This window comes from Macrotis lagotis, chromosome 1 (genome assembly GCF_037893015.1).
Source record: "Macrotis lagotis isolate mMagLag1 chromosome 1, bilby.v1.9.chrom.fasta, whole genome shotgun sequence".
In the NCBI taxonomy this organism is placed as follows: Eukaryota; Metazoa; Chordata; class Mammalia; order Peramelemorphia; family Peramelidae; genus Macrotis; species Macrotis lagotis.
In genome coordinates this window covers 736,885,354-736,909,972 of record NC_133658.1, presented here as the reverse complement: position 1 = coordinate 736,909,972, position 24,619 = coordinate 736,885,354, and the positions used below count along the sequence as shown (strand labels likewise).

Genomic DNA, 24,619 nt, shown 5'->3' with positions numbered 1-24,619 from the left:
AGTTATTGTTATAGACAAGGCAAGAAGTAATGAACAAAGGCTATGAGTGGAGAGAAAGGGATATGCTAGAGATGTTTTGAAAGTAGAAATGACAAAATTTGGCAACAGATTGGATAATTGGGGTAAGAATTATGAGGAGAGGATGACACTGAATTTAATAGCCTGTGTGACTAGAACAGTGGTGCACATAAGGGATATGAAAAGAGGAACTGATTTATGGGCTGTTTATGGGACATCAAATTTAAGATGCCCAAAAGGCAATTGGTAATGCTGAACTGTAATCAGGAGACCAATATATAAAGATATAAAGATCTATGAATAACTTGTCAAATAGGATTATAAACTAAAATATATCAATCTTAATAGCACTTAATGCTGAAACACTGATAAACTACCTATAAATTTCTACTTGACATATGTAGATTACCCAATACTCTATCTACTTTTGTTTTGGTGTTTCATATCCAAAAATTTGTGATTGAGAAATGAAGTGGGAATAAATTCAAAGAGGGAACATGATAGTGTAGAATAAAATTTAGTATCAGTTTCAAACCTTTACAGTAGAAGAATTCAAGTTGGATTTTTTGTTTCTCTTTCATGATCCACACCCCACAAATCCCATTTTCAAGATCCTGTTTGGCTCTCTCAAGTTAGGAAGGATTTCATTGGTCATTTGAACAAATCTACACTACAAGTGGTTATTTGGCTCTTCTTAAAGAACTTCAGTAATTAAAAACTATTACTTCCTAGGTCATTTCATTTTTCAACAGTTCTCCTTGGCCAAAAGCTTATTCTCTCAATCATGTTGAAATTTAGTCCTCTGGAACATATTGATCTTAGTCAAATCCTCTAGAACCAAAAAGAATAAATATAATCCCTCTTCCACATAACACTTTAAATCTTAAATCACCTAAGATAGAGTTCTTATCCAAAGTCTTCTCTTCTCCAGATATAATATAGTTCGTTCTACAAATCCTTATTGTATGGCAAGGATTCAAGACCTGTGATATTAGTAGGCCTCCTCTGAACATGGTTAAGCTTGTTAATGCCCTTCTGACAAGATGAGATCTAGAACCAAACACATTACAGATGCAATCTCACTAGAGTGGTACATAGCAGGATTCACTTCATACAAGAGACATTCAAGTGTCGTAATTAACTTTGCTCTCTTGATTCTTACATCACACTGTTGATTTTTTATTAAACTCACAGACCACTAAGTCCCCCAAGCTATTTTTATACAAACTTATTTTTTCCAAATTGTATATAGCTGATTTTTAAAAACTTTTATTTATCTCTACTAAATTTCATTTATTTAGGCATGGCTTATCATTAGAGTCTATCAATTTCTTCTATATCTAGCTTCACCTGTATTCCAATGAAATCTATAATTGGACAGGTTATAGAAGGAATAGTGGAGGTAAGTAGCAACAAGGATGAGATAAGACTCCACAAATAATTTTCTTTCGTCCCTTAACACATATTGATATCTGAGGCAGGTAACTCCTCATTTTGTGAGTCAGTATAGTTTAGAGTTGGGAGTGGTAAACTTCAGCTTGAGAGTCAAATTTGGCCTCAGATTTGTTCTTATATATAGATCATGAGCCAAGAATGGTTTTTACATTTTTAAACACTCACAAAACTTTATTTAAAGATGTAAAAAACATTTTTGGCTCTCAAATCCTACCATAAAAATAGTAGACAGAAAACCCAAATGCCTTACCTCATCTCATCCTTGACTTCTTTGTAGTATTTAACACTATTGACCAACAACTTTACATAGATATTCGGTTTTCTCTAGGTTTTCTTGACATTGATCTTACAGAAATTCTCCTACTGTCTGACATTTCTTCAGTCTCTTGCTGATTCATCATTCTTTCTACATCTCAAAGTTGGCTTTGTCTTCTCACCATGTTCTTTCTTTTGAAGATCCCATTACCTCTGATGACTTCAATTTTCATCTTTGAAAATGTTCCCAGACTTATGTATCTAGACTTTCTCCTTCTGGAGTTCCAGTCCTTATCACCAACTTCATATTAACTTTTTCCAAATGGATATCCTGCAGGCATCTCAAATAGAGCCTATCAAAAATATAATTCACTATCTCCCTCCCTCTTCAGCAAGTTACCAAGTCTAGCTGATTCTATTTCTTTCACACTCATCCATTTGTTTCCTCACATAACTACCAACATAGTTCAAGACTTCTTTTACTTGATCACCTACTTTACTACAATAGTTTTTTTAGTCTCCTTGCCTTAAATAGAAGAGATTTTCCAGTTATCTTCCATATAGATATCAAAGAAACATTTCTAAGACCAATCCAACATTACTCCTGTTCAACATTCGTCATTGTCTTAACAATAAAATGCACTCATTTGCCAAAGTCCTTCTTTCACAAGTTCCCACCTACTTTTTTTCCATTAGCTTTCATCATACACTCTACTATCCAAACTAACCTACTTGCTATCCTTTCAAATATAATATTCCATTTACTTTCCATGCTTTTGAAAATTAACTCCATGCCTGGATTGAATTCTCTGTTCACCTTCACTTCTTAGAATCATCAATTTATTTTTAGGGGGGGGTTTTTTGCAAGGCAAATAGGGTTAAGTGACTTGCCCAAGGCCACACAGCTAGGTAATTATTAAGAATTTGAGGCTGGATTTGAACTCCGGTACTCCTGACTCCAGGGTCGGTGCTCTATCCACTGCACCACCTAGCCACCCTCCATCAGTTCTTTCAAATGACACTTCCTACATGAAAAACCTTCCTAATCAAACCCAGATACTAGTGCATCACTCCCCCAGCAAAAAAAAATACCTTTCCATAATTTGTATCCACAATATGCATGTGTTATCCCTCCACTCTCCCTTGCCACCCTCATCATGGAATATAGGGTACTTGAAAATCAATTTTCATTTTTGTTTTTGTATCTCAACTACCTAACAGTGCCTGTCACAAAGAAGGTGCTTAATAAATGCTGACGATTTCAAGTACACAGATTAGTATTCAAATTCTGCCTCTAACACTAGCTATATGATTATGGGTATCAATAAATGATTTTGTTTCATTTATAAAGTGGTAACAATGGTCTCTTAATTCACAATTTACTAAAAAGTTCAAGGGAGGGAACATGATAATTTTTTTTGGTTTTTGCAAGGCAGTGGGGTTAAGTGACTTGCCCAAGGTCACACAATTAGGTAATTATAAAGTGTCTGAGGCCAATTTGAATTAGGGTCCTCCTGACTCAAAGGCTGGTGCTCTATCCACTGCACCACCTAGTTGCCCCTTGGTAAATCTTAAAAGTGTTAGTGAATAATGGATAGAATGCTAGACTTGGATTTGGGAAGATTGGAGTTGAAATGATATTTTTGAAACTTAATAGGTGTCTGACCATGGGTAAATCCCTTGCCTGTCTGAGTCTTCACTATTTTGTCTGTAAAGAAGGAAATAATTGCTGTAGATAAGATAATATGTACAGAATTATTTTTAAAACATGTTTACAGTTGCTGTATTACTTGCAGATATGAAAACAGGTGAAGAGAAGCTCCTCAGCCCAAGGACTACAACACAGATTTCCTTACTTCAAGACAGATGCTTTCTATTAAACCAAGCATAGCTTATCATCACCCTTTGTGACTTCTACCAATACTTGGCCTAAAGATTTTCTTTTCTCACATTATGCTAAAACATGTGGTGAAAGAAAAAGAATTCTAGTAACAGTGGTAATGATGAATTTCTCCTGCTTCAAAATCCTTTCATCTAAAGGACACTTACTTTTCTCAAATATTTTCCTAACCATCTGCTCTTTTTCATTTGTCAATAAACTATATAAAACAAATTTAAAAGCCCTATATATTTAACACATTTGATACAAATTTGGTAATGAAGAATCTTATCTCATTAACTGAAGAGGTGAAGAATTTTAATTTCCTCAACCACAAAACTCCAATTAAAGTAAGAAGCTGGTCTCAGAGATCAAACTTTGGCTGATCCTTCCAATAAATAAGAATTTAACCCTATGACACTGAGTGGAAAATATTCTTTCTAACAAAGCAATTCGGCACTGTCTGCAACTGATAGTCTTAAAGCCCTTTATAATGAGAGGTAAAATGGCATGCCCAGGCTTTTACAGTCTGTCAGAACTTGAATCCAGGCCAACATGGCTTTGAGGCTGATTCTACCCAATGAACTATACTACTCCTCTTTATACTAATACCAAAAAGAAATATAGAGCATTTGAAGGTTCACAAAACACATTATTCACAGAACAATGAAGCAGAAGGTAAAAGATAACACTACAAGTTTCAGATATATTGTGTCTTTATTCTATGAACACTTATTAAAATAAGAAGTTCAGTATTCTTTCTATATCTATTCTATCTAGGCTCTGAACATGGTACCAGCTATTTATTGTCTAAGAAAGAATTAATTAAATGTGAAAAGTCTCATCTCCAGAAACCTGATCAACAAAAAAGTCTCAAAATAAGTATCAAAATATTTCAGTAAACATTTTTAATATATTTAAAACATGATTACATCTAGACTAGAATTATTCTCCAAACCCATTTTTTTTTTTGTTAATTCCAGGTCCAAACAAAATCCCTGCTTTCAAATTTTAGGAAAACCTCCATTTGTAGTTAACCATACTAAGTTGAAAAAAGTACATAAGTAAAGTTTCATTTTAAAACTATAAAGAATCTCCTCAAAAACAAAAATTACAGGGAGTGGAGCCAAGATGATGGTGTGAAGGCAGCATTTCCCGGGAATTCTTCCCCCCCAAAAGTCATCAAACTATGACTCTAGCCAAAATTTAGAGGGGCAGAACCCACAGAAAGCCTGAGTGATAGATTTTCCCAGTCCAAGAAAACTTTGAAGTTCCATGGGAAAAGTGTATTTCACCAGGCCCAGGAGTTGGAAAAAAGCCCAGCTGCAGCCCAGCACAGCCCAGCACAGCCCAGGGATCATTAGGGATCATTAGGCACAGCTTGAAGGGGCAGTGAAAGAACTCTGCTACACCAGAATGAGTGTGGCCACAGAACCTGCAACAAGGATTGGGAGAAACCAGCCTGCACCCCCAGAGCATTGCCCATAGAAGGTAAAGGGGTTGGGGGAGACTGCAGAAATCTCTCTGCTCTCCCTGGGGCAGGACTCCGCTGTTTACCCACACTCAGATCCAGGTTGCAGTTCGGCCTTCCATACTAACATAGTAGAGACCCTCATCACAGCTCCAGGGCAGAGGGGAGTGCTGTTGTCATCTACATATCAAAGCACAGGCAAGAAAGCATAAGATCTTGGAGGAATAAAGGTCCCAGTGGGGTGTCCCAAAAAACCCACAAAGCCTTGGAAATGCTATAAATTAGTCTTGGTCTGAGGAAATGAGTGAAGAACAGAAAAAGAAGAATCTGACCATAGAAAATTACTTTAGTCCCATGGAAGATCAAAACATACTCAGATGATGACAAAATCAAAGCTTCCATATCCAAACCTCCAAGAGAAATAGAAAATGGGCTCAGACTATGGATGAGCTCAAAAAAGACTTCAAAAAGAATTAAGGGAGGTGGAGGAAAAAATGGGATGAAAAATGAGTGAAAATCATGAAAACCAAATCATCACCTTGGTGAAAGAAATACAAAAAAAAAGTACTGAAGAAAATAATATGTTAAAAACCAATTTAGGCCTAATGGAAAAAGCAAAACAAAAGGCAAATGAGAAGAATGCCTTAAAAAGCAGAACTGGCCAGCTGGAAAAGGAGATTAAAAAAGCTCTCTCAAGAAAATAACTCTTTCAAATGCAGAATGGAACTAAAGAAAGATGACGACTTTGCAAGAAATCAGGAAGAAATAAAACTCTTCCCAAAAAGCCAAAAATTAGAAGAAAATGTGAAATATCTCACTGTAAAATCAACCAACCCTGAAAACAGATCCAGAAGAAATAATTTAAAAATTATTGTACTACCTGAAAGTCATGCTCAGGAAAAGAGACTTGACTTCATTTTTCAAGAAATAATACAGCAAAATTGCCCTGAGATCCTAGAAACAGAGGGTAAAAAAGAAATTGAAGGAATTCACCAGCCACCTCCTGAAAGAGATCCCAAAAGAAAATCTTCCAGGAATATTATAGCCAAATTCCCAAACTCTCAAGTCAAAGAGAAAATTCTAAAAGCTGCCAGAAACAAACAATTCAACTACCAAGGTTCTAGTCAGGATTACACAGGATCTGGCAGCATCTACAATAAGAGCTTGTAGGGACTGGAATATGATATTCTGGAAGGCAAAAGATCTTGGTTTACAACCGAGAACCAATTACCCAACAAAACTGAACATCCTCTTCCAGGGGAAAAGATGGACTTTCAGTGAAACAGGGGACTTTCAAACTTTCCCATTGAAACAACCAGAGCTGAACAGAAAGTTTGATCTCCAAGTACAGGACTTTGGTGAACTATAGAGGGGGTAGACGAGAAGGACTATGAGGAACTTAATGATATGGAACTGTTTGTATTCCTGCATGGGAAGAAGATATTGATAATTCATATGAACTTTCTCATTCATAAGAGCTGTTAGAAGGAGCATATATAGACAGGGCAGAGGAAGGAGCAGAATATAATGGTATAATATGGTAAAAAGATGGAGTCAATGGGTGATAAATTAAAGTACTGGAAGGGAAAGGAGAGGAAGAAGGAGCTAAGAAATTTCACATAAGAGTCAAGAAAAAGCTTTTTTAATGGAATAGAATGAGGGAAGGCAAGGGGGAAATGAATGAGCCTTCATTCTCATCAGAAATGGCTGAGAGGAAATAACATACACACTTAATAGGGTATAGATATCTATCTTAACCTAGAGAAAAATGAGAAGGGATGGGATAAGGGGGAATGGGGGGAGGGAAGGGGGGAAGGGGGAATAGGTGATAGAAGAAAGAGAAGATTGTGGGAGAGGGTACTCAGATACAACAAACTTTTGGACAGGGCCAGGATGAAAGGAGAGAGAAAAGAATAAATGAGAGTGGGGAGGAATAGAATAGAGGGAAATACAGCTAGTAATAGCAATTGTGGGAAAAATATTGAAGCAACGTCTCTGGTGGACTCATGATAAAGAAGGCAACTCAACCCAGAGACAGAGCCATTGGAATCTGAACACAGACTGAAGTACATTTTTTTTCTCTCTCTCACTATTCTTGAGGTCTCTCATCTTCTTGGAGGGGAAGGAGGGTTTATGTTTACTCTTATAACAAAATTATTGTAATAATATAAAATAAACCAAAATCATACTTTAAAAAAACAATTAACTTTTTCTTTGTAATGTATATGTTTGCTTTATTAAAATTATGGCACTTAATATAACAGCAGAAATAATTACATGGCTTCACATTCAGAAGCAATACATTTTTCAAGAAGCAAACATTCTTTTTGTTACAAATAATAGGGAAAATGATTCAACACATTCTTTAAGCCCTTAACTGCATAAAAGTCTATACCAGCATAGTTTTCTTTTGGATTGCAAGAGTTAGTTTTAGTTACTGCACTTGTGTAAACTCACTATTACTGAACTCTTTCTTACATTCTGAAAAAAAAATTACACTTTCACTGTGCTAACAGGCAAATAAATATATTACATTTAGACATGATAAATACTGAACTTCAGATATGGACAAATCCTGGAGAGGAAAATTTTCAAATTATAATTCCTATTTTTAAAAAAGTTCTAAATTAATTACATGACATTATCACGGATATTACAATTTGCAATATCTGAAATGCTAAGTCCCAAAGATCACGAAGTGACATAGTGAAAGACAAAAAAATGGAACATTATATTGAAGCACCATTAGACATATGAAACAAAAAAACACTGAAAAGTTGTACACCCACACTATATAAATTATGTTTATGAAAAGAATATGTACACAAACATAATAAGTCTTCAAAAAGCTATTTTGGTAAGCAGTTTTCAAAAACATTAATAACATCTGGTAATAAACCGCAATGATCAATTTGGACTATTAACATGAAATCTTTAAATAGGAAGCTTGTAAACAAAAAACATTTTAAAAACTTTTAAAATTAAAGCATAAAGTACACTTGGTACACTTTTATAAGTACTATGAATGTATAATAAAGGAAGATCCATAATTAAAATACTGTACCAATTCAGATGTACTGAATATTATTAACATATAAAATGAAAACAAATTCATAATCAGAGCCAGCTGATGAGAGACAACGGGTCAAAAAAATCCACTCAAATAAAAATGTGGGAAAGAAATCTTAACTCCAGAGGCAACTTCCCCTTATTTGTTTAGATTAGTGATATGTCCAGTGTTACATTAATTCCTTAAACAATTATACCCTGTTGCAAACAAATTCACCCTAGCAAGAAACATATAAAGACATTATCTGAGACACTGCAAACCTTTGGCTATATAAAGTGCAGTTCAGTAACATGTTATTTTAACCACTCATACATACATTTAACAATTATGGGACTCATTTTCCTATAACTTTGTAAAAATAATTTTTTCTTTTATGCTCAAGTGTTTTTGTTAGAATTCATGATAATGGTCTTCCAAAGTTAGTATCAATTTTGTGTCTTATACTTCAAAAACTCCTAGATAAGAGGTTAATTCAGTCCACGGAAGTATGATGGCCAAATGAATGTAGGCTTGCATTCATCATGTTCAATATTCACCTCTACCTAAAAATTGTTCCCTTTCATCACTTCATACCTTCTGTTGTATAAAGTTTTCAAGTTTTATTATGATACAAGCAGTGCATTCCATCACTCTCATAGCAACTTCTGAAGTGAATCTATCATTTGGGATTTGAGGGAAAGGAAGTAAATCAGGATACCTGGTCTTTAAACTATCCACACCATAAGCTTCCAATGTATGAACATCATTTGTAAGTCCTTCAAGCTGTTCACTATATTCCTCTATTTTTTGTGCAAGTGCAGTTGGCTTCACATCTTTATCTGATTTTCCCCTTACTGCATAATCAGCAGCAATCAAAGCTAATTTAGTGGATAAGTAGCATTTAAAGCATACCCATTCATTAGCATTTTTATGAAGGTCATTTCTGGCAGCAGAAAAATTTGCTCGAGCTTGCCTTAACCACCTCCGTGCCTCAACTGGATTACCTACAGTCTTAAAAGTGGGTGGAACAAAGAACCGTTGAGAATAAGATTGCCCTGCAGAAGATGGACCCTTTTCTTTGTTTTGCTGTTGCCTTTCTGATTTATGACTTGTTGCTTCTTGGTTCCATGAAGTATAAAACCGCTGAAATGAATATTTGTCTGACTGAAATCGAGAAGCTGTTGAAAATGTTCTCCTTGATGTTCTATCTGTATTTTGATCTATAAAAGCCTGTTTCTCTAGTCTACTAATTTCATTCTGTAAATGTTTAAAAACTTCATTAGCCATATCATGATTCTCAGGATTTTTGTCTGGATGCCATTTCAGATATAACCGTCTAATAATCTTTTTCCTTTCAGATTCTGGAAGTTTCCATGCTTGTTCTACTACTGATGTCACTTCCCTCAATATTTCTGGCAAAGAATTTGCCTTTATCTTTTTGGGTGAGTGGTGTTTTGAAGATGATGTCTTATGGCTTTCTTTTCCAGCAAAAATGGGAGGTATACTGCGAAGTCCAGGAACTGGAAATTCAGTAGGGCTAGTTGGGGTAGAGGGTGCACTGTCTCTACTTTGGGAACTTTCATCAGGTCTGGAAAATTTATACAAATCAAGAGAGCTTACTATTTTATATTCACTGTATCCAATATCAATCTGATAAATCTTTCCTAGAAAGCTAGAATTGTCTGCATCTTCTCTTTCAACTTCTTGTACAATAATTGCATATGTATATGTTGGCTGGTAAGAACCATAGATATCGCCACCTTCTGCATCAACAAGATATCCAACATATTCTCCTGGATAAAAAACATTCATTGGATCCATAAGTAGAGTATAGTGGATTTCAGCAGGTATTGGAGTGCCAGGCATGGGAAGTTCAAGTTTTGATGGTTCTGATGAATCATATTTCACTCCCAAACTGTCAAGTTTCTCACTAATCCTATAAATGTCATTACAGCCTAACATGGCAATTAAATAGGAGGTGTCTGAAATCAAATTATCAGTTGCTGATTTAAGTGTCATTGCTAATGCTAATAGGAAATTTATATCTTTGCTGTCTGAATGTTGAATATAGAGTAAAATTACTGCATTGCCATAACGTTTTAAAAAAGCAAATGTTTCACTCTTGCTATGGGGAATAGGATTAAATCCTTTTACTCTTAATGTTGTTTGTAGTTTCTCAAAACATGAAACCTTTAGGCCTTCTCGAAGGGCTTTGCAAAGCCTAATGGCCTTCTCTTCATTGGCCAGGAAAGCATTGTCATTTTCATGTTTCATAATTCTAATGAGTCCAGTAATGAACTGTTCTGAAGATAAAAGTAATTGTAATCTTCCTTGAAGAGAACATAATGCTCCAAACTGACAAATTTTGGGTGTTTCTTCATCTAACTGTTCTTCAAGAATGCTACTCAATAGACGAGGCCTAAGCTTCTGAGGAAAGAGCATTATCAACTTGGTATGAAAACCATGGTCTTTTCCCAAGTAACACTGGCTCAGATCAACAAGCATTTGAACTCCAATGTGTCCCTGTATTCTGCTTTTATAATGTGGTGCATCATCAAAAACTAAGATGCTTGACTTTACCAGTCTACCATCTTGACTTGGAAGATAAAGTACAAGATCTCGTATATTCTCAAGATCACTCCGAACCTTGATCGAATCATTTTGAAGACTCTTGAATAATCCAGAAACAACTCTCTTAACTGTACGCATTTCATTAGGATCTAACTGTTTTCCTTCAGAATTCTTGAATATACGGCTAAGCACTTCGACATATTGTTTAGTTGAAATAACATCTTCAGTACCTAAATGTTTGAATAACTGATGAAAGGTGCCAAGTTCTAAAGGCAATTTATATAAGTAAGGTTTAAAATCAGATTCATACTCTAGATTTATCACTACTTCTTCAGGTTTTAGAAGCTTCCAACCATCTTCTACCATAACAAAAGCAACTCCTCGAAGCTGAAAGCGGAACTCTTTTTTTTCTCCACTGAGAAATTCATAAATACTCCGTAAGACCTTAGCTCTAGTTTTGACCATCTCTTCATCCAAAGTTGTTATGTTGCATATATTTCTGCAATTATGAATGACTTTATCGAGAGGAGGATCTAAATTAACATTGAGCATAGTCAAAACTTGCTCAAGTTGTTCCTGTGGCCCAAGAGTACTACCTTCTTGTTCCTTAATACTCAAAGGTGTTGCTTTTTCAGGAAGAATAGGACAAGAGGTCCACAACAGCTGCAAGACATCTGACTGTTTGAATTTAGGATTTACCTGGGCCCCATTGAACCGTATAAGAGGAAGGGTTCCATTTACCTCTTGATATTGGGGATGAAATCTAATAAATTCAGCAGGAGCACGTTCAGGACATAAGAAAGGTACTAGAGATAATTCTTTCAAAAAATTTCCAGATAATAAATCCATTCGCTCTTGAAATATGTGATAAAGAAGGACATCAACTGTGTTTTGCAGTGTTTCTTTAGACCAGTTTTCTGTATTCGCTCTCATACTTACTTCCTTAGCAAACTGTAGTAATTGTTGTTGAGAAAGAATATATTTGAGTCCAATATTTCTTAAGAACATTACCCATGATGTCAAAAATGAAGCTTGGTTCTTGGGTTTAGTGAGGTGCTCCAATTTTTTAAAGAAATCCTTAGGAATGAATAATTTTTCTGGAAGCATAACCTCAAAAACTTTCACAGTTCTATCATAAAAATGTTTTGCAGATTTTAAACGATTACTTGCATCATGAATTATCAGTAGACTTTCCAACTTTTCAAAAAGCTGTTCCTTTATCTCTGATGATTCTTCAATGCTAGATAATCTATTCTTCAGGTAAATTAGATGTTCTAATTTTGCATCATAAGAGAGATTTTCAATCTTTGGTAAAAGGTGTTTCAAATAGACTTCAAGATCATCAACAGGCACACAACTAAGAACTTCATATAACTCCTTTAAATGTATTTTTTCTTCGAGAAATGCTGATGATGAGGATAGTGTCCATTTTTCCACTTCTGTTGAAGGGATGGTTTTTGTAAGTACATAACATGCTGAAAATTTTGCAATGCTCATGTATCGACCACTAATAGACTTATAGCATGGAAGTGATTTTAAAATTTTAATGTCATCCTGAGACATCAAGTGACTTAAGTTACAATTGAAATACATTAAGAGAGCTTCAAAATCATGTTCTGCTAATTTTTCAGTTCTAAATGTTGATGTCTGGACCATATAATGTATGGCTTTCAAAATGCTTGTAGGATTATCTATGTTTGCTGTGTGCGCTGACAATAAGGGAACAATCACATTGTCTTTAGAACAAATTTTGTTTAAGGCAAGCTGAATACAACCAGCTTTCATTAAAGCATGGAAAACTTTATCACTCTGGGCATTTGGAAATACAGCTATATGCATAAGGCTTAGAGGAAGTAGGACATCACCCTCTGGAACAACAAGCTGACTGGCTGAAACTGTAAATTTAGTTCCTGGAAGCAGGGCCCAATCCTTTAGTGTATCTACAACAATGTCAAAAGTTGGTTTTATTTCTTCTTGATCTTCTTTCACATTCACAGATTCACTGATAAAATTCCATGCATTTTTAAGCCATGATTCACTTGCAAAATTTTCTTTCCACTTTGTACAACTTTTAGTTTTATATTCACGTGGTAACACAGAGGATAATAAATCAGCAAAACTAGTAATGTCAAAAACTTTTGCAACTTTGCTAGTCAATAAAATACTGTTGTATCTCAAATACAGTGTATTCATAAACAACTCCTTGCGAGAAGGTATCAATTCATGATATGTTGTAAGAAATTTGGGACGTTTTGCATCAAAAATCTGTAAAACACTATCAACTGTAATAAGAAGTGGCAGTCCCTCTACTACCATCTCATTTTCTTCTGCATCCTTAAAGCAATAGTCTACCAAAAGCTTTAAACTGTGAAACAGTTTCAAATTTGTCTGCTGAAGACGGCAAGGCAATTTCCCAATGTGACAATTAGTGTCAGGAGAAGCAAATGTCATCAAAAATGACCGGACATCTGCAGGAGTTACATAGCTAGCGGGAATTTCTGCATCTATGAGACAGTGGTAAAGATTAGCAGTTTCATCACAGTTATATATCAAGTTGAAACCAATTTCTAAAAGTAAGTGCTTTAGTCTATAAACATTTTCTGCTATAGTTTTGCGTGTTGTTATATTATACTCTACGTTTTTAAGGTGTTGTAATTCATCCTGAAGCAAGTTGTCAAAAAATGGTTTGGTTTTGTTTGAAGTAGACATATTAACCCAAGTGATAATAACTGCAGAATGTAAATCTGAGCCATCAATGTTTGGAGCCCTTACTACAGGCAATAAACGTTTCTGATCTTCATGAATACAACTGTAAAGTGCTTTCACCAAACAATATAAGTCTGGTTGCAGGTCAAGCCTGTTGACTGGGAAAAATGACAAAAACTTTTTTAAAGTGTCTTTCACAACATGAATAGCTGTATTTTGTAAAATTGACATAGTGGGATCAGTACCTGGGAAATAGCGTTTTTTTAACTGAATCAGAAGTTCAACATATGCTGGTGCTATTAAGGCAGTCATCAAACTATTATTCCAGTCACTTCGAACACCAACTCCATTATCATCCCGCCACAGATTTCTTCTTGCTGAATCTAATGCAAAGTGTCCATTTACATGAAAAGGTAACCCTGTTTCTAAAGAGAGTGGCAAAAAGCAAAAGGCTCTATGAGGTTTCTTGTAATTATGAGTAATGCAAGCTGCTACTCCACCACGTGGAAAAAGAGTAATATCCTGATTCTTATGAGCTGAAATAACACTCTTAGAAACTTTGTCTATGCTTGAAAATCCTGATCTGTTACAAATTAACCAGGTTGTAAGGTTACCTTCAGAGTCTTCAGTATCCATAGTATATGTAATTTGTTGCACTGGTATGTCTTTCAGCTGCTTCTTTTTGGTAACACTGTCAATCACAGATGCATGAAATTGTTTCCTTTTTAATCTGTCTCCATCAGTTATTTTCCCTTTTACTGAATATAGTACATTTAGGGCACCTGTTGCCTTTTCTATTTCACAAATAGAAATCTTTTCCATATGATTAAGAAACATAAGAAGTTCTGCCCCATCTGAACGCAATTTATCCAAAAGGTTCTGAACCATTCTGTCTGATGATGGAACAGAAGAAATTTCTGAAACTTTGGCCATTTCTCCATTACGAAGGGGAAATCTAAACATTGTGCAATTATCCAGTTTAAAATGATCACCTAAATAGAGATCTAGAACATCTGAGAACTGTGTTCTGAAATCTGAATCTAAATCCCTAAACATGCGTCCAGGGCTAACCGATGTAGCTCCTGGTGCATATCTTGCATGAGGATCAAAAATACAAAGTATATCATTACCAGAAATAAAAGAAGGGCAGTCAGTAATGTGATATACAGAATTGAATCCTATGCCATATTGTCCAGTTTTACAAGGATTTCCTTCTTTTGTACCTTTGCCAAGGTTTTGAATTCCTCTAACATCATCTTCAGTAAATGGTTGGTTATTATAAACACACAGTGCTGGCCCTTGAAGTGGTGCCCATTTATCATCAAATATTCTATCAACTGGATGTTGCCTTGGGTCAAAAACAAAACAAATTTCTGTAGCTTTAGCATCATCAGCATTTTGAAGGAGCTCTTTCAACATTTCTTTTTCTGAAGGATAAGCATTAAGGATACTTTTAATCCTACTGGTGAGTTTTTCTTTCTGTCCGAATTCAGTTCCAAGTGTTGTAAAACAGATATTGGATGCATATCTTTCTAAAGCCTTATGTCGCTTTGGTACTGCTCCAAGTTTTACAGCTACTTCCCTAGGAATATCAGCATGACAGTATTTTACAGTGGTATCTTTGACTTTTATCCAGGGACAATCATTATAACATAACGATTCAGCAGGCAAAAGAGCCAGATTAGTGTCTGGTAACAGTATTTTGCCATACATTTTCTCACAAAATTCTTGATTCTTTTCTCTAATAAGACTCCATATTCCTTCACTAATAATTCGTCTACAAAGCTGAAAGTTTGCTTCAGTTATTTGTTTTGTCCCTCTCTCTTGATTTATTGATTCCAACACAAGGGCAAAATCTTCAACTCTAAAAGAAGGTCTCACACCTATAATTTCAAAAAGTTCACGGAAATTATTTTTATATTTATTTGGCAACTGATAGAGATATGGTGCAGCATCAAAGTTCAAATGAAGTGATACTTTTTCTGGTTCAACATAAACATTCTCAATCAAAATGAAACTATAAGTTTTAAGCTGTTCAATAATTGCTATCTTTGCAGTTTCATTTTGTAGCATTGCCTCATGTAGATATTTGTAGCAAGCATTCGTGATATTCTCCTGATACAATGTAATTCCATCAGGTGATTTTGCAACCTCTTTTAACTGGTTTATAACCAAATTAACTGTTGGTTTCTTAAGTAACCCCAAAAACTCTTTGACAGCCAATGAGATCGAACCACAACCTTTAAAAGAATGAGAATTTTCATTGAGAATTGGTTCTAAAAGACAAACTATATCTTGGTACTCAGCTGTAAAAAGATCATTTGCTGCAAACATAGTTTCAGGTTTAAAACTGCTACCTTTCCATTCCAGGGAGAAACCTGCCGGTTTTGTTAGAAATGGGAGGAAAGGGATTGTTTGATATCTTGCCGAAAATTCTTTTGCTCTAGGATCCCTGATTTTCAGTTTTTCATCAATAAGATTTAATAAAATGCTACTTCTTAGGCAAGCAGCAGCATGGTCTCTTTTATTAATTACAGCTACTGACTCTGCACGTTCTAACATATCATCCCATAATATATCATCCTTTGCCATTCCTAATTGAACAAGTTTAATCAAAATAATGGGATTAAGATAATCCTGAGTGGAGCCATAAGGAAATCTTCCATCTTTAGTTTCAAATAACTTTGCAACTCGTCCTTCAGGATGTATCAATCTTGAGGGCAAGACTAAAGGATGGCCCTCCAAAGAGCAAGGAACACATGGAGTTACACGAAGAATTCCAGAGAATTCCTCAATCTTTTCATTTAAAACAAAATACATCAAAGGATCCCGAAGTTCTGCTTCAATTTCTTGTATGTTTGGGAAAAATACTTCTGAAAAAAACTGTCTCTCAGAAAATGTGTTTTCAAGGAGTATCTGTTTGCAACCTGCTTCTTCAAATCCCAATTTTACTGAAGAAGGAAGTTCAACAGCACAGAGATTCTTTGATCCAGTTTTCTTAAGGTATTTTAAAAATATCTTGAAAGCAGCAGGACCAATGTCTGATCTTTTCAGTATACAATCATCTAAAAATCTCACATTCTTCATAGAAACCCACATAGATCCATCAGAGAAGACTCTAGATACTTCTTTACCTTTACCATGAGCTATATCTTCATAAAAACCTTGGCATATCACAGAAAAATCATCATGAACTAAATCAGGATCAGGCCAAACTGCATAATATGTATAATCAATTAGTTCTCCACTTATAGCTAACTCTCGTAAAACACTGAGTGCTTCTAGATACGCTTTAACAATAACATGTCTCATGAATATATTGTTCCACCTTCCTTTTGTATCTGTCTTCCATATTTCTTTCCTATTTGAAGTAACTGCAAAACAGCCATTGATGTGAACTGGCAACCCTGTTTTTATTCGCAGAGGTAAATAACAGAAAACTTCACCAATATGTTGCTTCACAGTCCATTTCTGATCTTGAGCTTCAGAAAATAAGACTCCCACTGCTCCACAGGGGACAAGCCCAAGTCTTTTTCCACTTTCATTCAGAGAAAATTTTAAAGCCTCCCCAGTATCCATGCAGGTGCATATTAGCCATGTTGTAGAATCCACTGTTTTCTGTGGTAGCTCTTCAGATGGCCTTTTAGCCTGTCCTGATTTTGCCATTTCAAATAAGGTTGCTGGATCATCATCAGGACCCCTAAAAAGTGGTGACTGTAAATCAGCAATTCTTCTGAACACATGGCGAAATTCTTCAACTGTGATTTGTAATATACAAGATGATTTTGGTATATCCACAGGTTTTTTATTACTGCTACTGCAAGTCTTCATGAGCTTAGCAGCCTCTTTTAAAACACTTAAAATAGGTACATTTAATGCTTTGGAGGAACAAATGGTCTTTTTAATGATAATTATATCTTGTGCTAAACTAGGATTGGTTTCTTCAATTTTCAAGTATTTCAAAAACATGGTACTAACATTTTGAGTGAAGAGGATAAGTCTATGTCCACAGAGGCTAAATTCATCCACAAGGGAGTAAATGTCTGCTGTATTATAGCAAGTACTACTGATTTCACTCAGTTTAGCTTCTTGTTGGGTTCTAAATGAAAGTCGGAAAAGAGTTCCTTTATAACTGTAAGGTGCTTCTACAGTTAGTGGTAACTGACAGCCAAACACATCTATAAATGGTTTGAATTGATTAGGAAATTTCCTCAGCCTTTTTTGTTGTTTACTCCAATTAATTTTGATGCCAGGATTAGATTTATCTTTAATATGTTTACTCAGATGGTTTATATTTGGATCAAACATTATCATGAACTCTCGACTCATAATGATGGGAATGTCAGTGATATGATACACAGAATTAAATCCAAGACCAAATTTTCCAACTTTATCAACTTCTCCTCTTTTTAAAGATTCTCCTAATCTAGTTATGTTTATAAAGTCTGAATCAGAGAATTCAGAATTATTGTATGACCACAGAGAAGGCCCATGACAAGCTGCCATTCCTGGATCTAGAAGATTCTCCCTTATGTCCATATTCCTTCTCATATCAATCATGAAATTGCATTCTGTTGCATTTGCATCATCAGCATTTTGAAGTAACTCCTTAAAAATATCTGAAACTGAAGGATATTCTTCCAGGATGTTTTTAATTCTTACAGTAAGTGGTTCTCTCTGTCCTGATTGTTCAAATCCCATATTCTCAGGATTGATCAATCTTGTACTAAGGCATGGAACTTTTAACCATTCTGCAGTTTTCATGGGTATATCCTCATGCACCAAAATTATTGGTTCCACAGAATCTTCCAGTAAATCATTAAGGTCATCAACTTTAATATCACAGTAACAGCATTCATGAATTGGTTTCATAATAAGTTTTGAAGGATTCTTGCTAAAGTAAATTGGAACTGGTGTATTGAGACTTGCTGGAATCTGATTGCTATATAGCCATCGTATAATATTCAGCATTAGATGAAGATTTTGTTTGCTTTCTTCTTCACTGAGTTCTTGATCACTTTTAAGATATATCTTCTGAATGACCATGGAAATATGGTCTGATGTCAACTCTTCTATTGAACCACAGGCCTTAAACAGCTGGTGAAATTTTGCCATAGTTTTAGGCACACTATGCAAATATGGCTGAAGTTCAAGATCATGAATTGGTTTTATTACTGCTTGAGCCAGGGGACAAAATTTTTTACCTGTCCAGACCCATGGAAACTTCAAAGCTTTGAAAGCTTCTTTGCCTTCATCTAAATGATCATGCATGAAACCATAAATTTCCAGCAAAATATGTTGAAATTGGTAATAGTCTTCATCACTAAAGGTTTTTGAACTATGCCAATCAACAACAATCTTAAAGTGTTTTAAGACTGCATTTATACTAGGTTTTGTGAATATACCAAGAGCTTTTTCCAAATTTGCATGGACACTTTCAACAAGAGGAACTGATGAACCAACTAAAGTAGCATGAGATATATCACACATTTCTGGTGGTGAACAAAGATTACAAAAGTCTCCTTTCCAGATTAAAGATCCTGGATAATTTGGAGGTCTTTCCTTGCATGTTGGAACCCACTTTATCTTCTTCAGTGTTGCTTTTGCTTCAGGTGACTGTAATAGTGAATGATTGTTATTCAACAACATTAAAAGAGTTTTAGCTTTCTTTAAAAGGGCATCCAAATTTGAGTTAGAACTAACTTGTAATTCTTCAATTTTTTTTGCCACTTGTATGATATCTTTTTCTTTGAGACCAGTTTCATTTTTTAATCCAATTTGTCTCAAAGAATGAAGAACATCTGAAGAGGAAGTAAAAATACTAGGTGGAAAGGAGATTTCTTCTTCAGCATAAAACAAATCCTGCAGTATACTAATAGCAGAATCAAAGAGTTCACTGGCTGAAACAATATGTCCATGTGAAATGTTAATAAATCTTAATGGCATCACCCAATCAATTACACGTGGATTTTCATTTTTCAGAGAGGACAGATGTTCAAGAATCCATAGCATAAGCTGTGTTGCTTCTTCTTGAGAATAAAATCCATTTTCAATATCTTTTAAAATAAACTTTAGGCAGCCAGTGCTTTTTAACTGCTCTACTTTTAACATATTTGCCAAACGCATGGTAGCTTCATCACTGTTGTCAATTACTGGAATGGAGAGTCTCAGATCTGGTGGAAGTTTGGCAGTATGATGTAACACTTTACAACCTTTCAGTTTTGTAAAAGAGGAAATCCCTTGACTGGATGAATGATTAATTCTTTTAAATATTGTCAATTCCTGAATGATTCTTTTTTCCTTTTCATTTATATCAGTTAAACTAGCTAAGAATTTCCTCAAAGCATCTTTATGTGTTGGAAGCAATGAAGCTATTTGATTACACAGTTTCTGCAATGACATCTTCTCCATTATCTGTAAAAGAGCACTAGGTAATGGGGAATGTACATATTTTTTAATAAGAGGATGCTGTATAGAACAGTCTAGTTTTTTAAGGACAATGCCTCCAAGCTTTTGTACAATGTCTGCTAAAAATTCTGGAAGCTGTGTTTCAGATTCATCATCTAAAATAATTGGTGATGGGATCCTGAGTCTAATTAGTTCCACAAAGGTCTGACTTTTCTCCAATGTAGTCTTAGGGATAAGTGGCATTTCATCAAAGAGAGTCAGATCTTCTGAAAAATGTATATAAAGATTCTTCCAGACCATCTTAAGCCATGCAACAGATGGATGATCACTGTCTTCAGCAAATGGATGCCACTGAACTATCAATTCTCTGCCAGGCCAAAATGTATTCATTACTTCTTTAATAAGACGTGCAAATCGTTCTGGATTCAAAAGGTGCAGTTGAGTGCAGGGTCTTCCTGTAAATTATATTGAATAATAATGTTACTAGTTAATAGATATAAAACTCTAATGGTTTTGGTTTTATATTTTAATTCATATATATATATATATATATATATATATATATACACACACGTGTTTATGTATGTTTACAAACACAAATATATATATATATATATGTGTATGTGTGAATAACTAGTCTACCTAAAACAAAATTTTGAGTAACAATTAGATCAAATGTATGTACCTATATGTGTATATATACATATATACATGCATATTTGTGTGAATGCATATATGTATTTTTAAATGTGTGTATACATATAGCCTTTGAATAAAAGTTTCTGTCTTTGATGCTTTAAAAAATAAAACACTACATATGTATATATAATGATGCTTTCTAAATTATACTACAAAGACCATATTTCCAAAAGCATATTATCATAGTTTTTGCCATTCAGTTGAATAATCTTTTTAACAATACATGTATTTAACGTATTGCAATTCTTTAAAATATTAAATTTCTTTTAAAAGCATCAGAAAAAAATGTAGATAGTATCTTTATGGGCACATTTACATTTAAAATATACATACTCCCTAAATAATTAAGTTGCATATTTTCTGATAAGGGCATATCTATCAAAGCCTCTAATTATATGACATTTTACTACCAATTCAAAACAATTTCAATGCATTTTAAATCAATTTATATTTAAGGTCTGTGTGAATGTATTTTGTATTTCTATATATATTCAGTTGAATTGATTGAAAACTGCAAAGATATTTGAACCATTTGTGCCTACAAATGATTTTTTCATCAAATGGCAAATCTTTGAATAAAAATATCTTAAGCAATAATTGAAAACATATACAATATTTCATTCATATCAGAAGAATTGGTTTCATTTGTCCCTCAAATATATGACACCACTGAACCATAAGGAACAGTGAAGATAACTGAAGTCCCTCATTTTTACAAAATGGGAAACAGCCAAAAAAATTTCAAAATGTTAAAAAACTTCACCAACCACAGTCACAGAGTAGAAGAACAAAACCAAAATTTGAGTTTCTTCACTCCTAGTCACTGTTCCTTTAACTGTACCATAATCCCTCTAGATTACAGTAACTTCAATAAGTTCTCAGGTCCAGATATCAAGTTTCTAGCTTAGAATTCCCAACACAAAACATTTTGGTATTTTTAATATATTCTTAATCAGAAGAACTAAAACAGAGAAAAAATTAAGCTAAAATATTTCACCACTACATTATTAAGATAACTTATAAGTATTAAGGAATACCATTTATCTCTAGAAATCTCCTTTTTTCAAAAAAAGTACTATTGCTTCAACAATCTTGGTTCCAGAGCTATAATGGGAAATGAAATTGACATAAAAAACAAAAGATGCCAATAAAAAATACTTTTAAAATCTTGACCCTGGAGATTATGTGATAAAACTATATTTCATCCCAGGGGAATAGGGATCTCTTAAGGACTAAGTGTATAAAATTTTGCATATTTTGGATGTGGTTCTTTTATCTGTTGATTTTTATACTGTGGGTTAAAGATGTATCAAAAAATTTTAAAATATAAAGTGATATACTAAACTGCAAAAACATGATCCCTTTAATGAAATTACAAACTTCATATCTGTGAAGTTTCTGTTTTGTTTTACAGATGGGAAAATTAAGCATCAATGCTTACAAAGGCATTGCGAAGCAAAGGAATTTAGTAATATTGTTCTGAGAAATTTCAAGCCTATAATTAAATTCTGAATAAGTTTTGAAAAGATATTATTATAAAATAAGCTAGAGAACATAGGATGTTTGAGAAATACATTTCCATTACTTCCAACTCAGGGGAGGGGGAAGTTTTATAGAGTCTTAAAGAAAGGGAGACACAACTAAATTTTAACACAAGTTATTTTTCAAGTAGTATCATCCTGGCTGTAGGGGATATGTTAATATTTTGGCTCCTATATGATGGCACTGTCAACCATATTCCAAATATTTTCATATTCAACATCATAGCATTTAATTTTAAATTCAAAATCAGAATAAAATTATAAATTCTTACAAAAAATCTGGAAGGGTGTGGTGGATCCACATCTCATTCTCAAGCAAAAATAGTACTTTAATAGTGTATTTACTTTAAAATAGTCTTTCTTAGTGACAGTAAGTTTGTTTCTAATATTCGAACAAAAATAAGGCAAAACCAGAATAAAAAGATTTAGTTTGAAATAGAAATCCAGACTATTCATTAATGTTGAAAATTCAAAATGATCTGACCTATAACTATGATGATTATGGCACAAAATTAAAGGGATTATTATGATACAAACACTAATAATTTTCTATTATTTAAATCTTTTCTTAGTTTTTTAAATATTAAAAATGGGCATCCAGAAATTAATGTAAATTAGATTCAAAAATTATAGTATTTTTACATGTTTACTTCTAAATCAAAACATCAATACAATTTTCTTTTTTAAAATTTAATTTGGGAAAAGGAAGATAATGCATTTTTATAAGATAAAACAGTATTATTCTATTATGTTACTTGTAATTTAAATAATTTTTATAACAAAATCATTGAAATAAACTCTGAAGTCTAGACTATTACAAAAAAATCTTATTATATACATCAAAACCATAATGATGCTTTTAATGAAAAATAAAAACTTCAGATTTGTGAAGTTTTTGTTTTGCTTTATTTTACAGATGAGAAAATTAAACATTAATGTTTATTTGACTGATATCAAAAAAACATGATTCTTATATGTAGGTTACTAATGTCCTATATTTATAATGGTTAGGTGTAATGTTCATCTAGCAAACAATCTTACCTAATAGTTTCATATAAAAATATACAATTATAGGCAAATTGTCAGATACTGACATGAATAAAATGTCCATTTACAACACAAACACAAAAAGCATGCAGTTAGCTAACACACCAACCATGCTCGTGTAAAACCACACTAGAGGGGAAAAAAAGGAAATCGTTGAGGCTTAAACCTAAGCATTGACCTTAGGCAAATTTGAAGTTCTGATTTCTCCTTTTGTTTTATTGCTTTGAATCCTCACCAATTTTAAGTTATAACAAACAAAACTGTTAATACAAAAGAAAACATTTTCATACTCTGGATTAGTAAGCATTTAATATACAAGAAATATTTTTCCTCAGAAATTACTCAATTTATGCAATATTATCAGCACAGAATTTATAGAATTTTTATAAATCATTAATGTTTTCCATGGCCTTAAACTTAACTAATCACTAATTTCCAGTAATGACTGCTAAAGATTTACAAAAGCAACAAAATTCCCCTGGAAAAATGTTTATCCAAAATTTAGAAATAAGGTAAAGTTTTCTCAAGTATCAAAAAATTCAATGATATTTATGTGTCTAAGATAGGGGGTCTTACACAGGCTCCAAAGATATACTCCAATGGGTAGGTTTTAGGGAATGCATGAATTTAGATGGCAAAAAAGTTCTATTTTTACTAACCTTGAATTGAAACTTAGTGGATTATTTAAAATTATGAAGGTAGGTTTCACTACCAGTTATAGGGACTGATAAAATAAAAAAGGTTTAAAAAGCCTTGGTCTAAAAAGATTCTTGCATATAGAACAATAAAACTTCAACTCAGACCCAGGAATTAGAACAAATAAGTTCAATTACTTGGTAGCTTTTGTTGTTGCACTTTGTTTAGTATCATTTATTTATTTATTCATTTATTTATTTAATTAAAGGCAATGGAGTTGAGTGATTTGCCCAAGCTCACAGAGCTAGGTAATTATTAAGTGTCTGAGGCCAGATTTGAACTCAAGAACTCCTGACTCCAGGGCTAGTGCTCAATCCACTGCACCACCTAACTGCTTCAGTACCCTTTATTTTTAAGAAAAATAAAAAAGGTGTAAGAAAACCAGCTCAAACCAGAGGTTTTCTTTCTTTGAAAAAAACATTTCCTGGTAAATTATGGTGTCAGTACAGATCAATACAATCTCTTACATAGACCATTATAATAACAACCTTGAACTACTGCAAGATTCTAAGCACCAGTCAAAGATTAAATTATGTTTGCTTTTTATTTGTATGAGACAGTGTGATCTGGTTGATAGACTAGTCCTGAAGGCAGGATTAAAATCCCATCTGCAAGACATATTAGTTGTGTGATTCTAGGCAAATTACTAAACTTGTCCATGTTCTGGACAAGTCTTAAAGGGTATAAACTACAGAGAAGGTGCTGAGATACATTGATATGATAGTTTTTCTTACCCAAGAGACAATGAAATCACAAGTCCAGGACCTATCCATAGCATTTATTTTACCAAGTTTAAAAAAAAAAGTATATTAATACAAATTTGT

At 33.8% G+C, this 24,619-nt stretch overlaps 1 protein-coding gene across 4 annotated transcripts in view; it reads right to left on the bottom strand.

The window, feature by feature from the left end:
* Positions 1–7,273: 7,273 nt before the first annotated feature.
* Positions 7,274–24,619, bottom strand: part of SACS (sacsin molecular chaperone) — an 82,595-nt gene continuing 65,249 nt past the window's right edge. For 2 of the 4 annotated variants that reach the window (XM_074216210.1, XM_074216212.1), the window contains one exon: positions 7,274–20,267. In XM_074216210.1, the coding sequence (XP_074072311.1) occupies positions 8,716–20,267 (11,552 nt within the window). In that variant the 3' untranslated portion in view covers positions 7,274–8,715. The remainder of the gene's footprint in view (positions 20,268–24,619) is intronic. The other 2 variants (XM_074216211.1, XM_074216213.1) reach the window with 1 other exon arrangement.